Source organism: Schistocerca nitens, chromosome 5 (assembly GCF_023898315.1).
Source record: "Schistocerca nitens isolate TAMUIC-IGC-003100 chromosome 5, iqSchNite1.1, whole genome shotgun sequence".
In the NCBI taxonomy this organism is placed as follows: domain Eukaryota; kingdom Metazoa; phylum Arthropoda; class Insecta; order Orthoptera; family Acrididae; genus Schistocerca; species Schistocerca nitens.
The window spans coordinates 628,402,970-628,421,654 of record NC_064618.1 but is presented as its reverse complement, the minus strand read 5'-3'; the positions used below and the strand labels follow the sequence as shown (position 1 = coordinate 628,421,654).

Here is an 18,685-nt window from a genome sequence, read left to right as displayed (position 1 = left end):
GTACATATCACTATCCTTTGACTTTTGCCGCGCGGGATTAGTCGAGCGATCTGAGGCGCTGCAGTCATGGACTGTGCGGCTGGTCCCGGCGAAGGTTCGAGTCCTCCCTCGGGCATGGGTGTGTGTGTTTGTCCTTAGGGTAATTTAGGTTAAGTAGTGTGTAAGCTTAGGGACTGATGACCTTAGCAGTTAAGTCCCATAAGATTTCACACACAAAAAATGGTTCAAATGGCTCTGAGCACTATGGGACTCAACTGCTGAGGTCATTAGTCCCCTAGAACTTAGAACTAGTTAAACCTAGCTAACCTAAGGACATCACAAACATCCATGCCCGAGGCAGGATTCGAACCTGCGACCGTAGCGGTCTTGCGGTTCCAGACTGCAGCGCCTTTAACCGCACGGCCACTTCGGCCGGCATTTCACACACATTTGAACATTTTTTATGACTTTTGACACCTCTGTTTATTTTCCTCTGTACGTGCACTAATATTCCTTATCTTACTCTCATTGTCGCAGTGCGAGATATACGATGGTGGCAACAGAATTGTACGTAGTTTTCCTCGAATATAAGGTTCTGTAAGGCTAACCACGGGAATAACGTTGTCTTTCTACCAAGGATTCCCTTTTAAATTCCACGTCTATGACTGTCTCTCCTTCATATTCACTGTGAGTTCCTGTTATGATCCTAGCAGTGCGTCTCTGACCTTGTTCGATATCTGATTCCATCGCTACTTTACAGTGGCCCCTCATTTGGAACAACACTCTAGAACTTGTAGCACTAGCGTATTCCCGGCTATTTCCTTTACAGATGCGCTGCACTTTCCTAGAAAGAAGGCGAAACATTTTGGACGGACGATTTGTTTTCTTTATTCTCGTTCCATCTCCCTTACCTCATATGGACGAGGGGTGGGCTGCAGCGATACAATTGGTCAGCTCTATAGCCAAACGATTACAGAATACGTAAATCCCTTCATAATTGGTATAGTCAATTTAAATCAGTTGCCATCTGTTGTTCAAGGTCCAAAGTTGCTGCCCTCTTGCAGTAAGTATTGTATGCTGCCTGCAGGCAGCCGCCGCTAAGTTCCACTCTCCACAGCGATAGAAATCGCTTTTAAGTCTCTTTCTCCTACAATAATTACGTAAAAAAAAATGAAACTCGCTTAGTGTGTAGGTGTGTATGGTATCGAAGCGTGTCAAAATATATTCTTTCTCTTTCCAGATTTACGGATTTTTTTATCACGGTATATCTCAAAAACTATTGAACTCACTGAAATAATTTCTTTTTATTTGATTCCCAAACTGCCTCGTTCGGCAACAGATCTTACCAAAGTTTTGTATCCCTTGGCGGTTGTTACGCGTAATCTGCGGAAAGCGGTATTTCCTATTTTTCATTCTGGAAATATTAATTTCGCAACAAGTATGGGGTTTAAATTCTACAGCTGCTACAAAAGTTACATAGAAATTCAGAAATTCAAGTATGATATAGACCCCACAGAACGATTTCTCCAAGCATTTCAGAATTCTGCTCTTAATTTTCTTGGGACGACCTTAAGTTTTTGTATTGTACGGCAGAAGTGACAACACAGTGGGAATCGGCAATGCCAGTACAGTTGCCACTGGTGTACTGCTGTCGGTAGCAGTCCAGCTCGTTCCCCAATCAAATTCCAACTAATTTATATCGGACTACTGAAGTACGAAATATTTACAGGTGTTTTACGATAAATGAGATTATCTTTGTATATAAAACGTCACTGTTGACTTTCTTCCTCGTTTTCAAATGTAAAAAGACGATCTAGAAACTTGAAAGATCTTAAAAACCAGTAGCGCCTGTTTTCAGAAAATTGGAATTACTTGGACTGGGAAAAGGCAGGCGAGGAAAGGGCAGATGCACTGTAGGGTTGTAGGGTGAGGGTGTAAATAACGAGATAGCTGTGTGGAAGGGGGCGGGGGTAGCGGAGGGATCTGATCAGAAACACAAATTGAGTAGGTAACTGTCACTATAGTACAGAGAAGAAAAGAAAAGGTTAAAGAAGGTGGAAAGGGGAGGAGAGACAGGAAAGTCTCGAACTGGGTTGTGATAAGAGGAGAGACGTTAGAGCTAATAGCGCGGAACAGTATGTTGGTGCAGATTTTGTTGTCTGGGATACAGAGTCCGTTGAAGTTCATTGTCAGAGGAGAAGTGGTTTCTTTTTATTTTTTGTTAAGATTTCACCAATGGGGGATCATGTTCGCAGTGGCCAAGTCGCATGAAGCAAAGGAAATCTTTGTTTGGAACACAAACGACAATCCGAATCTCGATGCATTGTTGATTTGCGTATTCTTTAAACTTGTAGGGATTACGGCGATAGTAGTTACTGTTATAATATTGTAGGTGAGCGGTTTGGACGCGGAAGAGATGGGAGAGGCAGTCGCGTAAAAAGGATATGAGTTTTGGGATTGATCAGTAATGCAAGGTATAGGGTAAACTATGCTTGATAGGATTGGTAGACTCCAGGAATGATTTCCTGATCTGAGAGGGTAAGGCGGTATAAAGTACCGGTGGAACGGTGGGCCATAATTTCTCAAGGATGCGATGTTGATGCCTGCTCCAACTTGGTAACGGTCCCACAGATTATCGGCAGTTCGACCGCCGACTCTTGATGTGGTAACCGTTGTACTGGCCGCCTCACTTTCAGTTCGACATCCTGACACGTGCATGGGTAGGCCACTAGGCGGACGACGTGCGTGTCACGCCTCGAGACGTCACACTGATCGTCGGCTTTCGGTCACGCCCAGCAATAGCACGGCGGCGAAAGCGGCCGGGGTCTCTAGTCGCTAATTATAAATCCGCGGACGGGACGGGAAGGGGAAGCGTTGGCAGCACTGGCGGCCGCGGGTTTTCCCCACGGGCAGCCTACGTGGTTCATACGTGTGGCCACCAGATGGCTCCACAGTCGTTATACAGCCGATGCCCTGTGTGCAGCTGACGGGTTTCATAAGTTTCAAGTTTGTGTTCATTCAACGTGCTGGATACAGATGAAGTTACGTTCAGTTTCAAAAGGGAGCATATTTAAAGACTCATATTTAAAATTTCTGCCTTTTTCCATGACATGACCCTTCTTTATACATACGATGTCGAAACACATAACTTGTTTACATGAATTTTCAAATGTAGTCGTCAATAAAGCGCTTTCCCCAACACCGTCCTGGTTAGCCATATGAACACTCCAACGTCGAGCCGGACATGCAGGCCTGGCTGCCGGGTAGCAGCTCCACTTCCACGGAACAGTTTCTGCTCCACATGACAGAACGCACTACCTTGCATGAGACGTGACTGGAGTGTCATCTTGCGACCTGAGTCTCAAAATTTTGTTCTAATGCGGATGAAATGATTTGGTGTGAAATGGAGGAGAAGAAGAAGTATTGATATGATCAGGTAGTGATTTAGATCCTTTATTTGAAACGAAGCACATTCCTTCTTTATTAGATGCAAAGACTTACGTAAATGCTATTTTTCTGAATTAACAAAATGTTACTGTTTGGCAACAGCCCTACAGGGTGTTACAAAAAGGTACGCCCGAACTTTCAGGAAACATTCCTCACACACAAAGAAAGAAAATATGTTATGTGGACATGTGTCCGGAAACGCTTACTTTCCATGTTAGAGCTCATTTTATTTCTTCTCTTCAAATCACATTGATCATGGAATGGAAACACACAGCAACAGAACGTACCAGCGTGACTTCAAACACTTTGTTACAGGAAATGTTCAAAATGTCCTCCGTTAGCGAGGATACACGCATCCACCCTCCGTCGCATGGAATCCCCGATGCGCTGATGCAGCCCTGGAGAATGGCGTATTGTATCACAGCCATCCACAATACGAGCACGAAGAGTCTCTACATTTGGTACCGGGGTTGCGTAGACAAGAGCTTTCAAATGCCTCCATAAATGAAAGTCAAGAGGATTGAGGTCAGGAGAGCGTGGAGGCCATGGAATTGGTCCGCCTGTACCAATCCATCGGTCACCGAATCTGTTGTTGAGAAGCGTACGAACACTTCGACCGAAATGTGCAGGACCTCCATCGTGCATGGACCACATGTTGTGTCGTACTTGTAAAGGCACATGTTCTAGCAGCACATGTAGAATATCCCATATGAAATCATGATAACGTGCTCCATTGAGCGTAGGTGGACGACGAAACTAAAATGAGCTCTAACATGGAAATTAAGCGTTTCCGGACACATGTGCACGTAACATCTTTTCTTTATTTGTGTGTGAGGAATGTTTCCTGAAAGTTTGGCCGTACCTTTTTGTAACACCCTGTATAGCGTGCTTAGCTGGCTAATTTGTCAAGGTATACATCCACTCGCTCTTTTAGGGCCAAGCATCTATCACAGTGTTACTAGCTGGAGAAAAAACATCCGCTAATTCTGTGGGCACAAATAGGTACGTGCCTTCATTCATTCGGAGATTTTTAACCATCAAGAGTCTCAGAAATATTGTAGTGGACGCGAGTGTTGTATCTTGACACACTTTTCAGATTTCCGGCGCCGCGTGGGGTAGCCGCGCAGTCTACGCGCCTTATCACAGTTCGCGTGGCTCCCCCCGTCGGAGGTTCGAGTCCTCCCTCGGGTATGGGTGTGTCTGTGTTGTACTTAGCGTAAGTTAGTTTAAGCTCGATTAAATAGTGTGTAAGCCTAGGCAGGGACCGATGACCTCAGCAGTTTGGTCCCATAGAAACTTACCACAAATTTCCTTTTTTCCAGACTTCCCGCTCCAGTCAGCCCTGTAATAAAAATTTAATATATTTTTATTTCAGTTTTGAATTATGGCATTCACTTCTTATTTCTACAGCCCTTTCCTGAAATTAAAAAAACGTCCGCAGAGGATTAAGTGTTCTTCAAATTTGAAAAACTGTTCCAGGGTACAACAAGATCGAGTACCTAAGAACAAACATTCTATTGCAGTTTAGAAGTGTCCCAGTCGCGAAAATTTTGCCAGTTCTTTATTTACTAGTCTGTTACATTAATAGTTTAAAACATAGCAATGAGTAAATGAAATGAAATTAGAAACATTATCAAACAATAGTTGCAAGTTAAAAATATAATGAAACGGAAGCTATTTAAAACCAACATGATTTCCCATTTTCAAGACAGGGAGAGTTGTTACGACATTAGCTCAGTCCATTAGTAAAAGTCATATGTTTCATGCCAGAAGACGTTCTTCCGTTCCACGGTACAAATTGGTGCTCTTCCGGCGAAATGTGGCTTCAAAATTCTCCGGTGATACAACTAGTTTTAACAATATATAGAATTTTACTCACTATGAAAATCCGTAACTTAGGAACTAAAAGTATCTTCCAAACAGCTAAATGTATTGTACAACACATAAATGTGTAGAACTAAAATACTTAGAAATGCTGCCCCAAGTCTCATGAGAACAGAAACTGCTTAAGGCGGTCTCTGGTACGCATTCCTTCATATGAGTCTTAAACCGGTCACTAGACTGACACACTGATCACAAAACATCATGTCTACATTTACATTAGATACATATTCCGCAAGCCACCGTACTGTGCTTGGCTTGTTCCTAGGTGCACTATCTTCGAAATTATAACCATCTTCCCTACTAAATGTTCCACTAAGCACTTTTTTCTAATATGTACGGTACATGACCTGAGCGGGTCGTATAATAAAAATTTCATGCACATTAATTGTCATGGATAAAATTTTTAAAACCTTTTTTTTAACAATTTCTCTTCTTCCTTACAACTTCGCCTACGTCCATAAGGAAATCGTACTCTTCCTTTATTCAAACACTACGATTCTGCTGAACGTCACTCCACCATGCTGATCAACTCAGTACAGATTTACATGCTGCATTCGTGTGAAACAACAGATACTCGGAAAATCGATACTCAATCAGTCTAGGGAAATCGCTTCAGATCTGTAAACACGACAGAGGTTATGAACTTCCGCTACTCATTTTTCGTCTCCAATAATCAGAATCACACGCAAACGTACTGACAGAAACAGCTGCCTCGTTGCCCAAATGAAATATATAATCAAATGCGTCGGTTCTTAATTGGAAAAACAGGCATACTTGATGTTTGTCGATTACAACGCCATGTACCACGAATGGCAAACAATAGTTTGAGTAAACAGGGCGTATTTTTTGGTGTAGAATCCGAATAAGCAACAAAAATGGGGGTTTCTCGTTTGAAATTGCGAAGTTGTCCCCACCCACGCAGTAGGGGTTGTTAGGAGGTGGCCAGTTGTAACACAGAAAGCTGTCACCTTTACCAATATTAACTTTTCACCTAAAATATTTTTTTTTCGTACGATGCGTCGTTTCCGAGATATCTGGTTGTCTCGTCTAATTCTAATTTATTGTTCCGTCTCAGTTTCACATTTTTAATAGATTACATGTTTCGATCACTCTGGATCGTCTTCAGATCCAAGTAGTACTTGATATGTGGTTCTTAGTAGACAAGGCGGGTTGCTAAGGCGACTGCTTAGATCTAAAGATGATCGAGAGGGACAGAAACATGTAACTTAATTAAAAATGTGCAACTGAGACGAAACAATAAATGAACATTAATTGTCTCTACAGTTGCTGAATTTCTCAAGACGATCATGTCGATTATAGTGACCCTGGCTATCCACTGATCTTGTTCGTTTCCGTATTTCCAACTTCTGCTTCACGCCGTACCGCCAGTTTCCTGCATGCACACAGTTGCTACTACGCAGAGACTTCAAAACGTAGTTTACACATGTCCTCCCTCGCTAATACCATTGTGCAACGAGAGAGGCTCATTATCAGAAGACAGTACACGCATCGGGTTTCCAACAGACACATTTCTGCTGCGGTACAGATAACAGGTGCAACAGTGTGGGAGCAAAATGGTGCGGCAACTGGGAACGTGCTCCAAAGCTGAACTACGAGATACAGTACGTATCTTGTAGGAGAAACTTCTAAATCACAACCACATTTACCGTGAAATTCGGATGATATGTAGACTAAATGCAATGTCGCGCTCGCCGTAGTGAAATAATACCGACAGTTTGACCATGGCAGCACAGACGTGAGTGATGCTAATCGGGAAGTCCAAATTTTGCACCAGGCTGAAAGAACATCTGGAGGGAAACAGATTTTTCAGCGATGTAGAAGTTCACAGAGCGGTTATCTTAATGGCTCTGTAGCAAAGGAGTGAGTTTATACTACCGAGGAACCGAACGACTGGTAGAACATTCCGGCTGTTGTTTACAGAGACTTGGTAACTATGTTGAAAAATAATGTTGTGTATCTGTGAAGCTTTGAAGTGAAGTGCAGTGTTCAATAAAAGTTTGTTGGCCTGACATAATAATGTATAGATTAATCATTGATGTTCCGCACCTGACGCTGTCTTTTGGACTGCGCTAAATTCTTCTCAACAGCACATACCACGAGTTTCTGTGTTCTCGCCATTTAGGTCCATTGTTTCAGTTTCGTACGACCCTTTGCCACGTCAGTGGGACGTCCATCTGCCTTCAATTCACTGTGCCAGGTGTTGGGTCGACCGCTTGACTTATGTCCATTGATCTTCATCGTGTAGTGTATCTTTTGCCGCTGCATCATAATCTGTGCACAAGATATCGTTTACGGTTTTCCCTCATTTTTTTTCCACCTTGGTAGCTAGTCGACAGTGAGAGGTGCAGAGAAGGCAGGACTTGTGCCAGACATCCGAAATGAGACGACGACTGTCGCAAGTGATTCCAGTTGTCGTTGGTCCCTTCACGCCTGTATTTCTCTCACACTGGCTGTAGTCGCTGGCCAGGGACCCGACTATTGGGCTTTAGATTTGCGCGGCCCATCCTTGCGGACTGTTGTAAGTCAGTCGTCTGGTTATCACTTATTAATTTCTGTACATATCTCGAAGAAAACTAGGTGACATAATTTTGTATCAAGCTACTCTTACAAATCGTGCATTCTTCTACCTCAGCGTCTTCTTTCTCTCGTTTCTTTTGTCGTGTAGTTATGCCTATTTGTCATATGTTATGTGCTATAACTGCTTCAGGAGCCACAGATTCAGCGTGCTCTTGTTTGTCTAGACGCCACTGAATGACGAGGTATGTGATGAAGTCCAGCACCAATGTGCGATTCTCAGTTCGGGATGGCCGGACTTATTCTGTTAGACTGTTTGAAGGAAAACAGAAAGACAATAAATGACAGGGTTGGTACTTCGACACAGAAATGATCAGTTCAAAATCAGGACCATAATGTCTCTCTCCGATGTAGCAAGGCATTCTTCACAATTTACATATCATTCCTTACGCACATTTTATAATAGGTCTTATATCTAATATGTAATTCAACAATTAAGAATAGTTATTACATAATCTGTGAAAACAGAGATGGTCGGTTGAATTATTTAGGGGAGGGGGCCAAACAGCAAGGTCATCGGTCGCATCGGATTAGGGAAGGATTGGGAAGAAGTCGGCCGTACCGTGCCAAAGGAACCATCCCAGCATTTGCCTGAAGCGATTTAGGGAAATCATGGAAATACTTAAATCAGGATGGCCGGAAGCGAGTTTGAATCGTCGTCCGTTCCAAAAACAGAGAGCTTATATTTGTAAGTTAAAAGTAGAACAACAAAGATAAATTAGAGGCAGCTATATTTAGATAGTGAGCCGTCGCAGCAGTGCACTTGAGGTCATGGCAAGGAAGACAAACAGAAATATGGTACAACAAAATTGATTAAGAGAGGGGCAAAATTTGAGTGACCGAATGAGAAACGAAAATAGAAAAAAACCGTAACTTGGAGGAGAGTTAATTTTTATGGATTAGATTAGATTATTTTAGACTTACTATTCGTCCTGTAGATCCACAGTGAGGTGATTTTCCAGGATGTAATACTTGTCAGAAAACAAGAATACACAGTAAATATTTACAAAGAAAAACAAATATGCTAATTGAGCTTCCATAAGTCCCAAATTAAATGTTTCTCATGGATGTGGAATAAGTGAAAAAAAGACATATATCTAATTAAAAGTTAATACCAAACTTGTCGCAAAATATGTAAATGTTGAATACACTAAGGTACATAGCAAGAAAATTCTTAGGATATTGTATCCATACATCATGTAATAGAAAAATCATTTTACAATAGTTATTTTGCAGTGATCACATTGCTATACTGAATTTACACTAAGTCAGACTGAACGTAATACTCGTATTTTTTAATGTTATTAGTAAGACACAGATATCAATCAGTTCTATCACCAAATTTAACAATGGACTAGAAGGAGTTGACCACTGACAAACTCTTCAGGCTTCTATCAAACTGAACTTCGTTAGTAGCAAACTTTCTATGGCTGCTGACGATTTATTGAAAATATGTTTTCCAGAGTAATGGTCACCTTTTTGGACCTAAGAAAGTGACTTTAAATCTTTGTGATGATTATTCTTAGTTGTAGTATTGATTCCATGAAGTGAGCTGTTACTTTGAAAAGAGATATATTTCTAATAACAAACTGCGGTAAGGAATATTGGGAATCAGTAGTTAGTGCCTCTAGTTCCCTAAACAGGTCTCTGCGGGATGCTATTGAGTTCACACCACAAATAATCTTATTACACATTTTGGGCTCGAAACTTTTAGCTCAGCTCGATGAGTTCCCAAAAAAATAGTACCATGAGAAATTGTGTAACGCGAAACGCGAGTATGCCTAGTAAGCTAACTTATTTACTTTTATGTCACCTGTGTCTGACAACAGATGCTTTGGAAATAGAGGTTTTTTTAGGTGCTTCGGCAGTTCTGTGGTATGCTACACCTAGCTGAATTCATCATCAAGCTGTAATCCCAAGAATTTCTCTTAACTTCTTTATCTCCTTGTCTTCATCTTTTAGACATATACTGGCGAAAAATCTCTTACAAGTCCTAAACTGCACATAGCGTGACTTTTCGAAGATTAGTGACAAAGAATTGGCTAATAAATGTCTATGAAGATTCCATTAACTGCTCTTTCTAAGATTGAACTTGTTTTTCTATTTATAACCTATGTATCATCTGCAAACAAAATGTACTTGCCATATAATGATGTTGCAGATGAAAGGCCACTGATATACACAAGAAAAAGTATGGGTTCTAAGACGAAGTCTTGTGGTACACTACATATAATTCTTTCCCAAATGGGTGATAGCTGATAGCTTAATAAACCTTTCTTTCCCAGTGACACGCTTTTTTCCTGTCGGAGATAAACGATGTGAAATATTCCACGGCGTTTCCTGTTACACTGTAATATTCTAATTTAAATAAATTAATATTCTGATTTACACAGTCAAATGCCTCTGACAGATCACAAAATGTACCAGTAGCCTCTTTTTCTCTAATGAATTAAGCACATTCTCGCTGTATGTGTAGATAGGCTTCTCAATACCGAAACCATTTAGAATTTCAAACAGTGATTATTTGTTGTCATATTGTTAAGAAGCCGGTTGTACATTACCTTTCCTAAAATTTTCGAGAATGCTGAAAAGAGAGAAAATGGATGGAAATTTGACAGCATTTCTTTGTCTCTTTTCTCAAACAAATATTTAATTTCAGCGTACTGCAACCATCCAGGAAATGGAAAAGTTATAAGATTTACGAAAGGAAATACTTCAGTTTTGTCTCAAACGCAATGACCTATTTAATTATGCGTAGGGTGTAGGACATCTTGTTCCTAGTGCGGACACCAGCAACAAAGGAGTCTGCGAACTTTTTTGTTTTAAAGATGGGCGCAGCTTGGAAGTAAATAAATCTAGTCATGTTGAGGCTATTGTGGCCATTTGTTAACGAACTGCTTGTTGCTTTTCGTCTCTGGATATTCGGTCGATGTTTGTTTAATGATTTTCTTGACGTTTCGCCAGTGCGAGAGGCTGTCGGTGTCAAAGATTCAAAGTTCAAAGTCGTTTGTTGGCGGTGGACTGGAGTCCATCCCGTGGCCGGAAGTTACACGTATCTGTTGCGCAAACGGCTGAGGGTCTTTCCTTGGTCGTTACTCGTGCTGGAAAAACTTCATAAAATTCATTAAAAAAATGTTGGTCGTAGTCACGCAACTTTTCAGGCTGCAACCATCCTAAATGGGCATATATACCAATCGAATGGTAAAACAGGTAAATGTTGCAGAAATAAAGCATGGAAGTGTACATATTTAGTTCTAACCGTCTACAGTTTTCACCACCTCTACCTTGGTGGATTACAGGGCAATAGTAGCTACTTGGCGGAACGAGTGATTGCACAAGATTACATTTCACATCCTGTGAAAATATGTTCCGTAACTTGCGAAGGACATAGGGGGAAACAGAAATCTTTCTGCAGCTAGCGATAGTATTTTCTGCCCAGCTAATGTGCTCGCCCAAAGTTATAAGCAAGTGTTTTACCGTTTCTGGTACCTCATTTTAAAGAGTAGTGAACTGCAGGAGTAACATTAACCGAGGCTCTAAAAGTTTTCTCATGTAGCGTCTCCTGTGGCGTTCCTTTAGAATATTTTGTTTATGAATACGTAATAATCGTTTTAATGGCTCAGTCAGTGATATATTATCTTGGGATAATAACTCAGAGTAGTTGTTCACTAAAAAATTTGCTTACATGATTTATTTAATCACTCGAATAACTGTCACAAACTTTTTAATCGTCGTTCTCCTCTCGTCATTCTTCCTGTCAACGGTTATGATCAAAGGCTACAAAAACTGTAAGCATTTCACAAGCTTGTCCTCCGCCACGTATTATCACAGATGTTTCCGCAATATGTTACGACACAGATTTTACGAGTTTCTTCGACTCCGTACTGGAAACAGGGAAATCGTGGGGGCCGCCCAGTGTCGGACTTGAAACCCCTCCTGTTTTGTCAGGATACAGACCGAGGACCTGGGTTACGTCATTAGATGCAATAAAACAGTATTCAAGATCATTCCATTTATTACTCACAATACAAGACGTTGTCGTATCTTCTGCGACTGGTGGTAGCTACGTAATCCGGAGAGGAGTCCGCTGAATCCAATAGCGCCTCAAGGCTGTCGAAGACGCTGCATCAGCCCGGTAAAAGTTAATGACAACCTGGTGCGGCAGTTTGTCGCCCGCTGGCGAGGCAGGCACACCGCGTCGGTAGCTCTGATTGGAGATAATGGTGACCGCGACGTGTGTGTTTGATTCACCCACCGTCTCGGCTAGTACTCAATCCCTCCCCGATCACTGCCCGAGTTGTACCATCAGGTGGACCGCGATATCGGATGCCGTGATGTCGTGCTGAATGCTGAACCTGTCCAAATGGTATGGTAGGCGCCGGCAGACTTGTGACGCTGTAGTTTTAGGGCAGCTTCTGCCCTGTGCCGGAGCCTTGTTGGCAAACCCCTGGACTGTGGATTTCAGTACTGGAGGCTGGGCTTTATTGTCCGTGGCTACGGGTCGCTGACCTCGTAAGGCAGCATTGTAAGACCGACACCAGAACAGTCTCACACACAACATATTAGCATATCACAACAAGAGAATCGGGTGCGAATGACATAAACACCATCAATCCTACTGACCGAGAGTCCTCACCTCGTGAGGGTGGAGTATGTAAGTCGTCGAGGAGAGCCTCCGCTTTGCACCTTCATTCGTAATGACTGAATTGGTTACGCTCTTCTCGAGTAGTCAGTGGTCTTCAGTTCCGCTAAATTTAGTTACAGACTTTGTTACAGTGTCTTTACCGCTTAGTCAGACCCCTACTAGACGTTTTTGCCCCCTACCTAGTGTCTCTTACACAACATTAAGTGAGTAACGAAGGAAGTACGGTCTGCGCTTTTCTAACAATTTCTTGCTGAGTTCGCTCGCAGTCTCAAAAGTGTCGAGGTAGCTGTCTTCCTGACCGAATAACGGTGTTGAAATGTTTACGCTTCCCCGCTGGTGGCTGTTGATACTTCCAAGTGACTGAATAACGCGGCTGCACGAACTTTACTCCCCCGTTTCCTTACCAATTTGTCGTGTAGCAACTTGCTCGGTTGCATTCTCTCGTTCATTTCCAAGCAAAAGATCATACATATGTGACGAAGAATTTAAAATCAACAAAGGCAACGTAGGTCACTTAACGTGAAACCGTAATAATTCACAGCTCACACATTCATTCGCTCACACATAAACAGACAGAAACAGCCACTGCAGACCACTTTTCTGAAGTACAGAAACTACAAATCTGAATCTACTCACACAGGATGACAGTTGTGGGGAATACGCAGTTGGTAATCAAAATAGCGACACCTTGAAGACAGCAAGAAACAAACGTCAAATTGTCATAAAATGCGCTAATTGCTTGGATATGCAAACGATTAACGTTCCAGCCCATCCATACAAACTACGTCCACTGTGGATACCTGCTGATATCGTGTCGGACCTCCTTTTGCCTGTCGTAGTGTACCATGGACTCCACAAGTCGCTGGAAGTCCCCTGCAGAAATGTTGAACCATTCTGCCTCTATAGCTGTGTACATCAGCGAAAATGTTTTGTGCACGGACTGACATCTCGATTATGTCCCATACACGTTGTATGGGATTCGTATCGTGCGATCTGGTGGCCAGATCATTCGCTCAAAACAATCATAAACACTTGTGGCCTGCTGACATGGGACATTGTCATCCATAAAAATACTATCTTTGTTTGAGAATATGAAGTCCATGAATGACTGCAGATGGTCTCCGAGCAGCCGAACGTAACCATTTCCAGTCAATGACCGTTTCAGTTGGACCATAAGATTCAGTCCATTCCATGTAAACAGTCCATGTAAACAGCTAGCAGTATCTTGTCGACAACGTGGGTCGACGGCTTCTGTGCCATACTCGAACCCTATTATCAACTCTTACCAACTGAAATCGGTACTCGTCTGACCGACCACGGTTTTTCAGTCTAGGTTACAACCGATATGGTCACGATCCCAGGATGGGTGCTGTAGCCGATGTTGTGCTTTAACAAAGGTTCAAAAAAATTGGCTCTGAGCACTATGGGACTTAACTTCTGAGGTCATCAGTCCTCTAGAACTTTTGAACTACTTAAACCTAATTAACCTAAGGACATCACACACATCCATGCCCGAGGCTGGATTCGAAATTGCGACAGTAGCAGTCGCGCGGTTCCAGACTGTAGCGCCTGGAACCCCTCGGCCACACCGGCCGGCCCCTTTAACAAAGGCTCAAGCGTCGGTCGTTTGTGCCATAGCCCATTAACGCCAAATTTGGCCGTACTGCCCTCACTGACACGTTCGTCGTACGTCCCATACAGATTTCTGAGGTTATTACCACCATTGCTGCTTGTCTGTTAGCACTGAAAACGCCGCTGCTCTCGGTCGTTAAGTGAAGGCCGTCGGCCACTGCGTTGACTGTGGTGAGAGCTAATGCCAAAAATACGGTATTGTCAGCACTCCCTTGACACTGTGAATCTCGTAATACTGAATTGCCTAACGATTTTCGAAATGGAATGTCGCATCCGTGTAGCTCCAACTACCACACCAAGTTCAAAATCTATTAAGTCCCGTCATGTGGCTATAATCATGTCGGAAACTTTTTAACTTGAATCACATGAGTAGAAACGACAGCTCCGCCAGTGAACTGCTCTTTTCTATAGTGGATACGCGATATTAGCGTCATGTGTATATGTGCATATTGCTATCCCAGGTCTTTTGTCACCTAAGTGGATGAATAAAAGAAAAAATTATGTAGTGAGTCTCTTATTCAGAAATGGAATCTCGAATCATATTTGTGTGTAAGAAGATCTTGTTATGCTATGTGCAAGAAGGAGAAATGTCTACAAGCGCATGTCCGAATTCGACGGTTTATCGTTCCACAATATTGCTGCTTGCCCTGGTCGGCATCCCATGAATGACTTGCGAGTGTGAGGTCGATGGATTCAGGATAGCCGTGCTCAACACCATGCAGAATCTCAAAGGTTCAATACGACTATCGTCCGAGAAGACACACATATTGTTCCCTTAGCCATGCGGGATCGTCTCTCGCTCAAAATGCGTGCTGTATGAACAGTACTGTTTACGGGAATATGCATCACTGATCTGAATATTGAAATAAATTATGGATGAAGTGACTAATAAGGCACTATTTTATTTTGATTCCAGTACTAGAGGATTTCCATACCGGCCCCATACCTTCAACCACGTATCAACTTTTGCATCGGGATATACCACACCATCAAGAAGCGTAGCCAGAGTTTATAAGGACATTTACTTCACTTCTAGTACTGTGAATTCACAATTCATCCTAAATTTTCTCTAATTATTAAATATAAATACCTCTAAGGAGTAAATATATTGGCATGTAATATTTACAAGATACCATAAGAGGTTCCTGCAAAATGTTTGATTACAAATTTAACACACTGTTGTAACTGGAAGGTTCTGTAGAACAATATATTTATTTATTTTTACGTTATGCTACAGCGCAATGTTGAACGTTCCGTGGCGTGGAGAATGCACAGTCATAACTAACGGTGATAGTGTAAGTGGAGCCCAGCACTAGAGTCGTACTGCTGTAATGACAGGTATTGCTAGTCATGCTGCTGGCCCTTTTAAGAATAGATTAGCTAGGATACGTTCTGTAGGTTCTTAGTGAGGAGATGCGTGAGCATGTGAAACGTGTATGTAATACAGGATGTTTCAAAAGGAATGACCTGATTTCAAGATTCCATATTTATCGACAAAAATATACTAAATGCATGGGATGAATTGAAATTCCGACAAAATCTTAAGATTTTAGCTACGCTGTTACAAATGCTATATGTGTCCATTAGTAGCAACACAAACATCTGGACGGTAACTATGTTCGTCATAAACTTTACACAATGGATCTGCTTTTACAGAAGTTATGGCAGCTGTTATTCAGTTCTTCACTTCTTCTATGTCACGAGGTAAGAGGGAGATGAATACACATATCCCCACAAAAGAAAATATCGCTCAGAGTCTCGCGTGGCGATCTTGGAGGCCAAGAATGCAGGCAGTGTCTCGGAGTCCTGTGGGCCCCATCCAGCATTGAGGCAGATTGTCAAGAAAGTGACGTGCGTTGATGTGCCAGTGTGGTGGAGCCCCAACCTGTTGGAAAATGAAGTCAACGGAGTCCTCCTGAATTGTGGTAAAAGCCAATTCTACAGTATTTGAAACAATTCATTCCAGTCTCTGTGGTTTCCTCAAGAAAGAGTGGACCGCAGACTTTTTCACGAGAAAGGGCACAAAAAAAGGTTCACTTTAAGTTAATCTGTTTCGTGGCCAGTAATGTATGTGCACGTTATGTCGGTTTGCCTTACAACTAACATGAAACTTTGCTTCATCTCCGAAAATTAACCTTGGTAAAAATGTATCGTCTACCATGTCCTCTAGCCGAACATTGCTGAAATCAGCCCGTTATCTTTTATCAGTAGCCGTAAGAGCTTGCAATAATTGTAGCCTATATGGCTTATAGACCAAACGACACCTTAACACTCGCCAGACAGTCTATGAGCCATTGCCAGACCTCTACTTGAGCGGTGAGTAGACTTTCGTGGACTCCGCTCAAACGTATGCCGAATTCGTCCCACCCTGTCATCAGAAATGCGAGGTCGACCTGGACTTTCACCTTTGCATAGGCATCCTGTCTCTTCAAATTGGTGATACCAACGACGAATGTTTTTGAGTGTATACAGATCAATGCCAAAAAGCCGACGAAAAGCACGCTGGATGGAAATCACTGACTCACTCTTTGCAAACTGCAGCACACCAAACGCCTTCTGTTGAGAGCCATCTTACTCCTGACTACAAACTGAGAACAGGCTTTGATTGACATCTAACGACGATTTTCTGAAACAGATCACACTCATTCAAACAACAAACATTTACTGGCCGGCATGTCCCATGTTTCGTAATTATTGCCTTCCAGAATCAGGTCATTATTTTCTAAACTCCCTGTACATACTGAAAACAGATTGAGCTTATAGCCGATGCTGTTGTGATAGTTTGCTGAATTTAAAAAAATGTGTTTTCCAGCCTGAGTGTTGTATAGTTCTACTGACATGTGACTTGTCTCTTTCCAGACACCGTGGAGCAAGAGTGGCAGCTCAAGTTATGGAGTAGGGGCCAACAGTGCGGCGGCCAAGGACACCAGCCAGGTAAGGCAGCGTAGTCTGTACTTACTGCAGCACGCTCTTGTCCTGACAGTACAGTGTGGTCGCATACTCTTTACGAACAAAAGCAATGTCCCAAACCTTTAGGAATAAATATTATATCCACGGGAGAGTGTGTCAAACTAAGCAGAGAAAAGTGGGGTAAGTTCGAGGAGCTAATGCTCCAAGGCCCCTTTGGAGCTACATTATTGAACTTAGAAATTCTAAGATTTAGGAAAAATAATCATTATTTAATTGCCATAATATATCAGTCCTTAAAACTAGTAGCTTCAGTACTTTTTAGTGAGAGGTCCCTTCAGAGAAAAAGTCAAATGACTTCGTGTTACCCCACTAGTGGTGTAGGAGTGCGCACTCATAAATGCTTTGTGGGAATATAGAAAAACAAGATGTCCAGTGGAAAAGCGGCAGAGTTGTTTACTGAAATATGATTTAACTAATAATATTATTCACAAATTTCACCTGTAAAGTTACAATCCACATCATCTGCTCCGCTACAGCTTTTCTGAATTCAGCGAAGACATTTTTCGCATTGAATCCAATCTCCGTCTGAATTTGAAAATACGTCGTCAGAATACGAGCAACTGACGTCTGAACTGTTTTTATCGTCTTCATCCAGATTCATTGTCGAAGGAGTGGCTGGGTACTGCCAGGTCTTGACCCCACTCAGTGTGTCTGGTCATACCCCAAGAGCAGAGGTTATAAAAACGAAACAAAAGTGCACTACTACTCAACCAAGTCCCCGTTGTTTGCTAGTGTATAAATACTTACTAATCATGTAATATTCCTGACTAAACAAAATTTTTATAAGTATAATGACTACTAAATAATCGCAGTTTAAAAATAAAAGAACATGTCATATTCTTGACTAAACAGAGTTTTTATAAGTGAAGTGACTATTAAATAATCGCAGTTGAAAATCATAAGAACTTTATTCAGTTGATACCGTAAAACAGACGTACCCTTACAGATGCGGTGAACTGAAGAGCAACAACACCCTAATAAGGTTGCTCTTCCTTCTTGAGCTTTTCTTTTGTCTTTCTGTGCCAAGATTTCCATCTCACAGTAGCATTTGCAACCGATGTGCTCAGTCATCTGCTATATGTATCCCTAACTCTTTCTTTCTGTACATTTTTTAACCTCTACAGCTCCCTGTGGTACCATACAAGTTATTCCCTGATGTCTTAACAAATGTCCTATAATCCTGTCCCTTCTTCTTGTCAGTGTTTTCCATATATTCCTTTCCTCTCCGATTCTGCAGAGACCTTCCTCATTTCTTGTCTTATCAGCCCACATATGTTGCAACTGTAGCACGAAATCTTAAATGCTTCTATTCTCTTCTGTCTCGGTTTTCCCGCAGTTCATGTCTAACTGACATACAATTCTGAACTCCAGACGTACATTGTCACAAATTTCTTTCTCAAATTAAGGCTTATGTTTGACACTAGTAGACTTCTCCTGGCCAGGAGTGCCCTTTTTGCCAGTACTCTGCTATTTTTTTATGTCCTCCTTGATCCGACCATCATGGTTTATCTTGCAGCCTAACTTCATCAACTT

General features: G+C 42.0%; 1 protein-coding gene across 1 annotated transcript in view; it reads left to right on the top strand.

Moving 5' to 3' along the window:
- Positions 1 to 18,685, top strand: part of LOC126260624 (mucin-5AC-like) — a 237,387-nt gene that overhangs the window by 115,614 nt on the left and 103,088 nt on the right. The window contains exon 2 of the mRNA XM_049957962.1: positions 17,042 to 17,116. Within this exon, the coding sequence (XP_049813919.1) occupies positions 17,042 to 17,116 (75 nt within the window). The remainder of the gene's footprint in view (positions 1 to 17,041; positions 17,117 to 18,685) is intronic.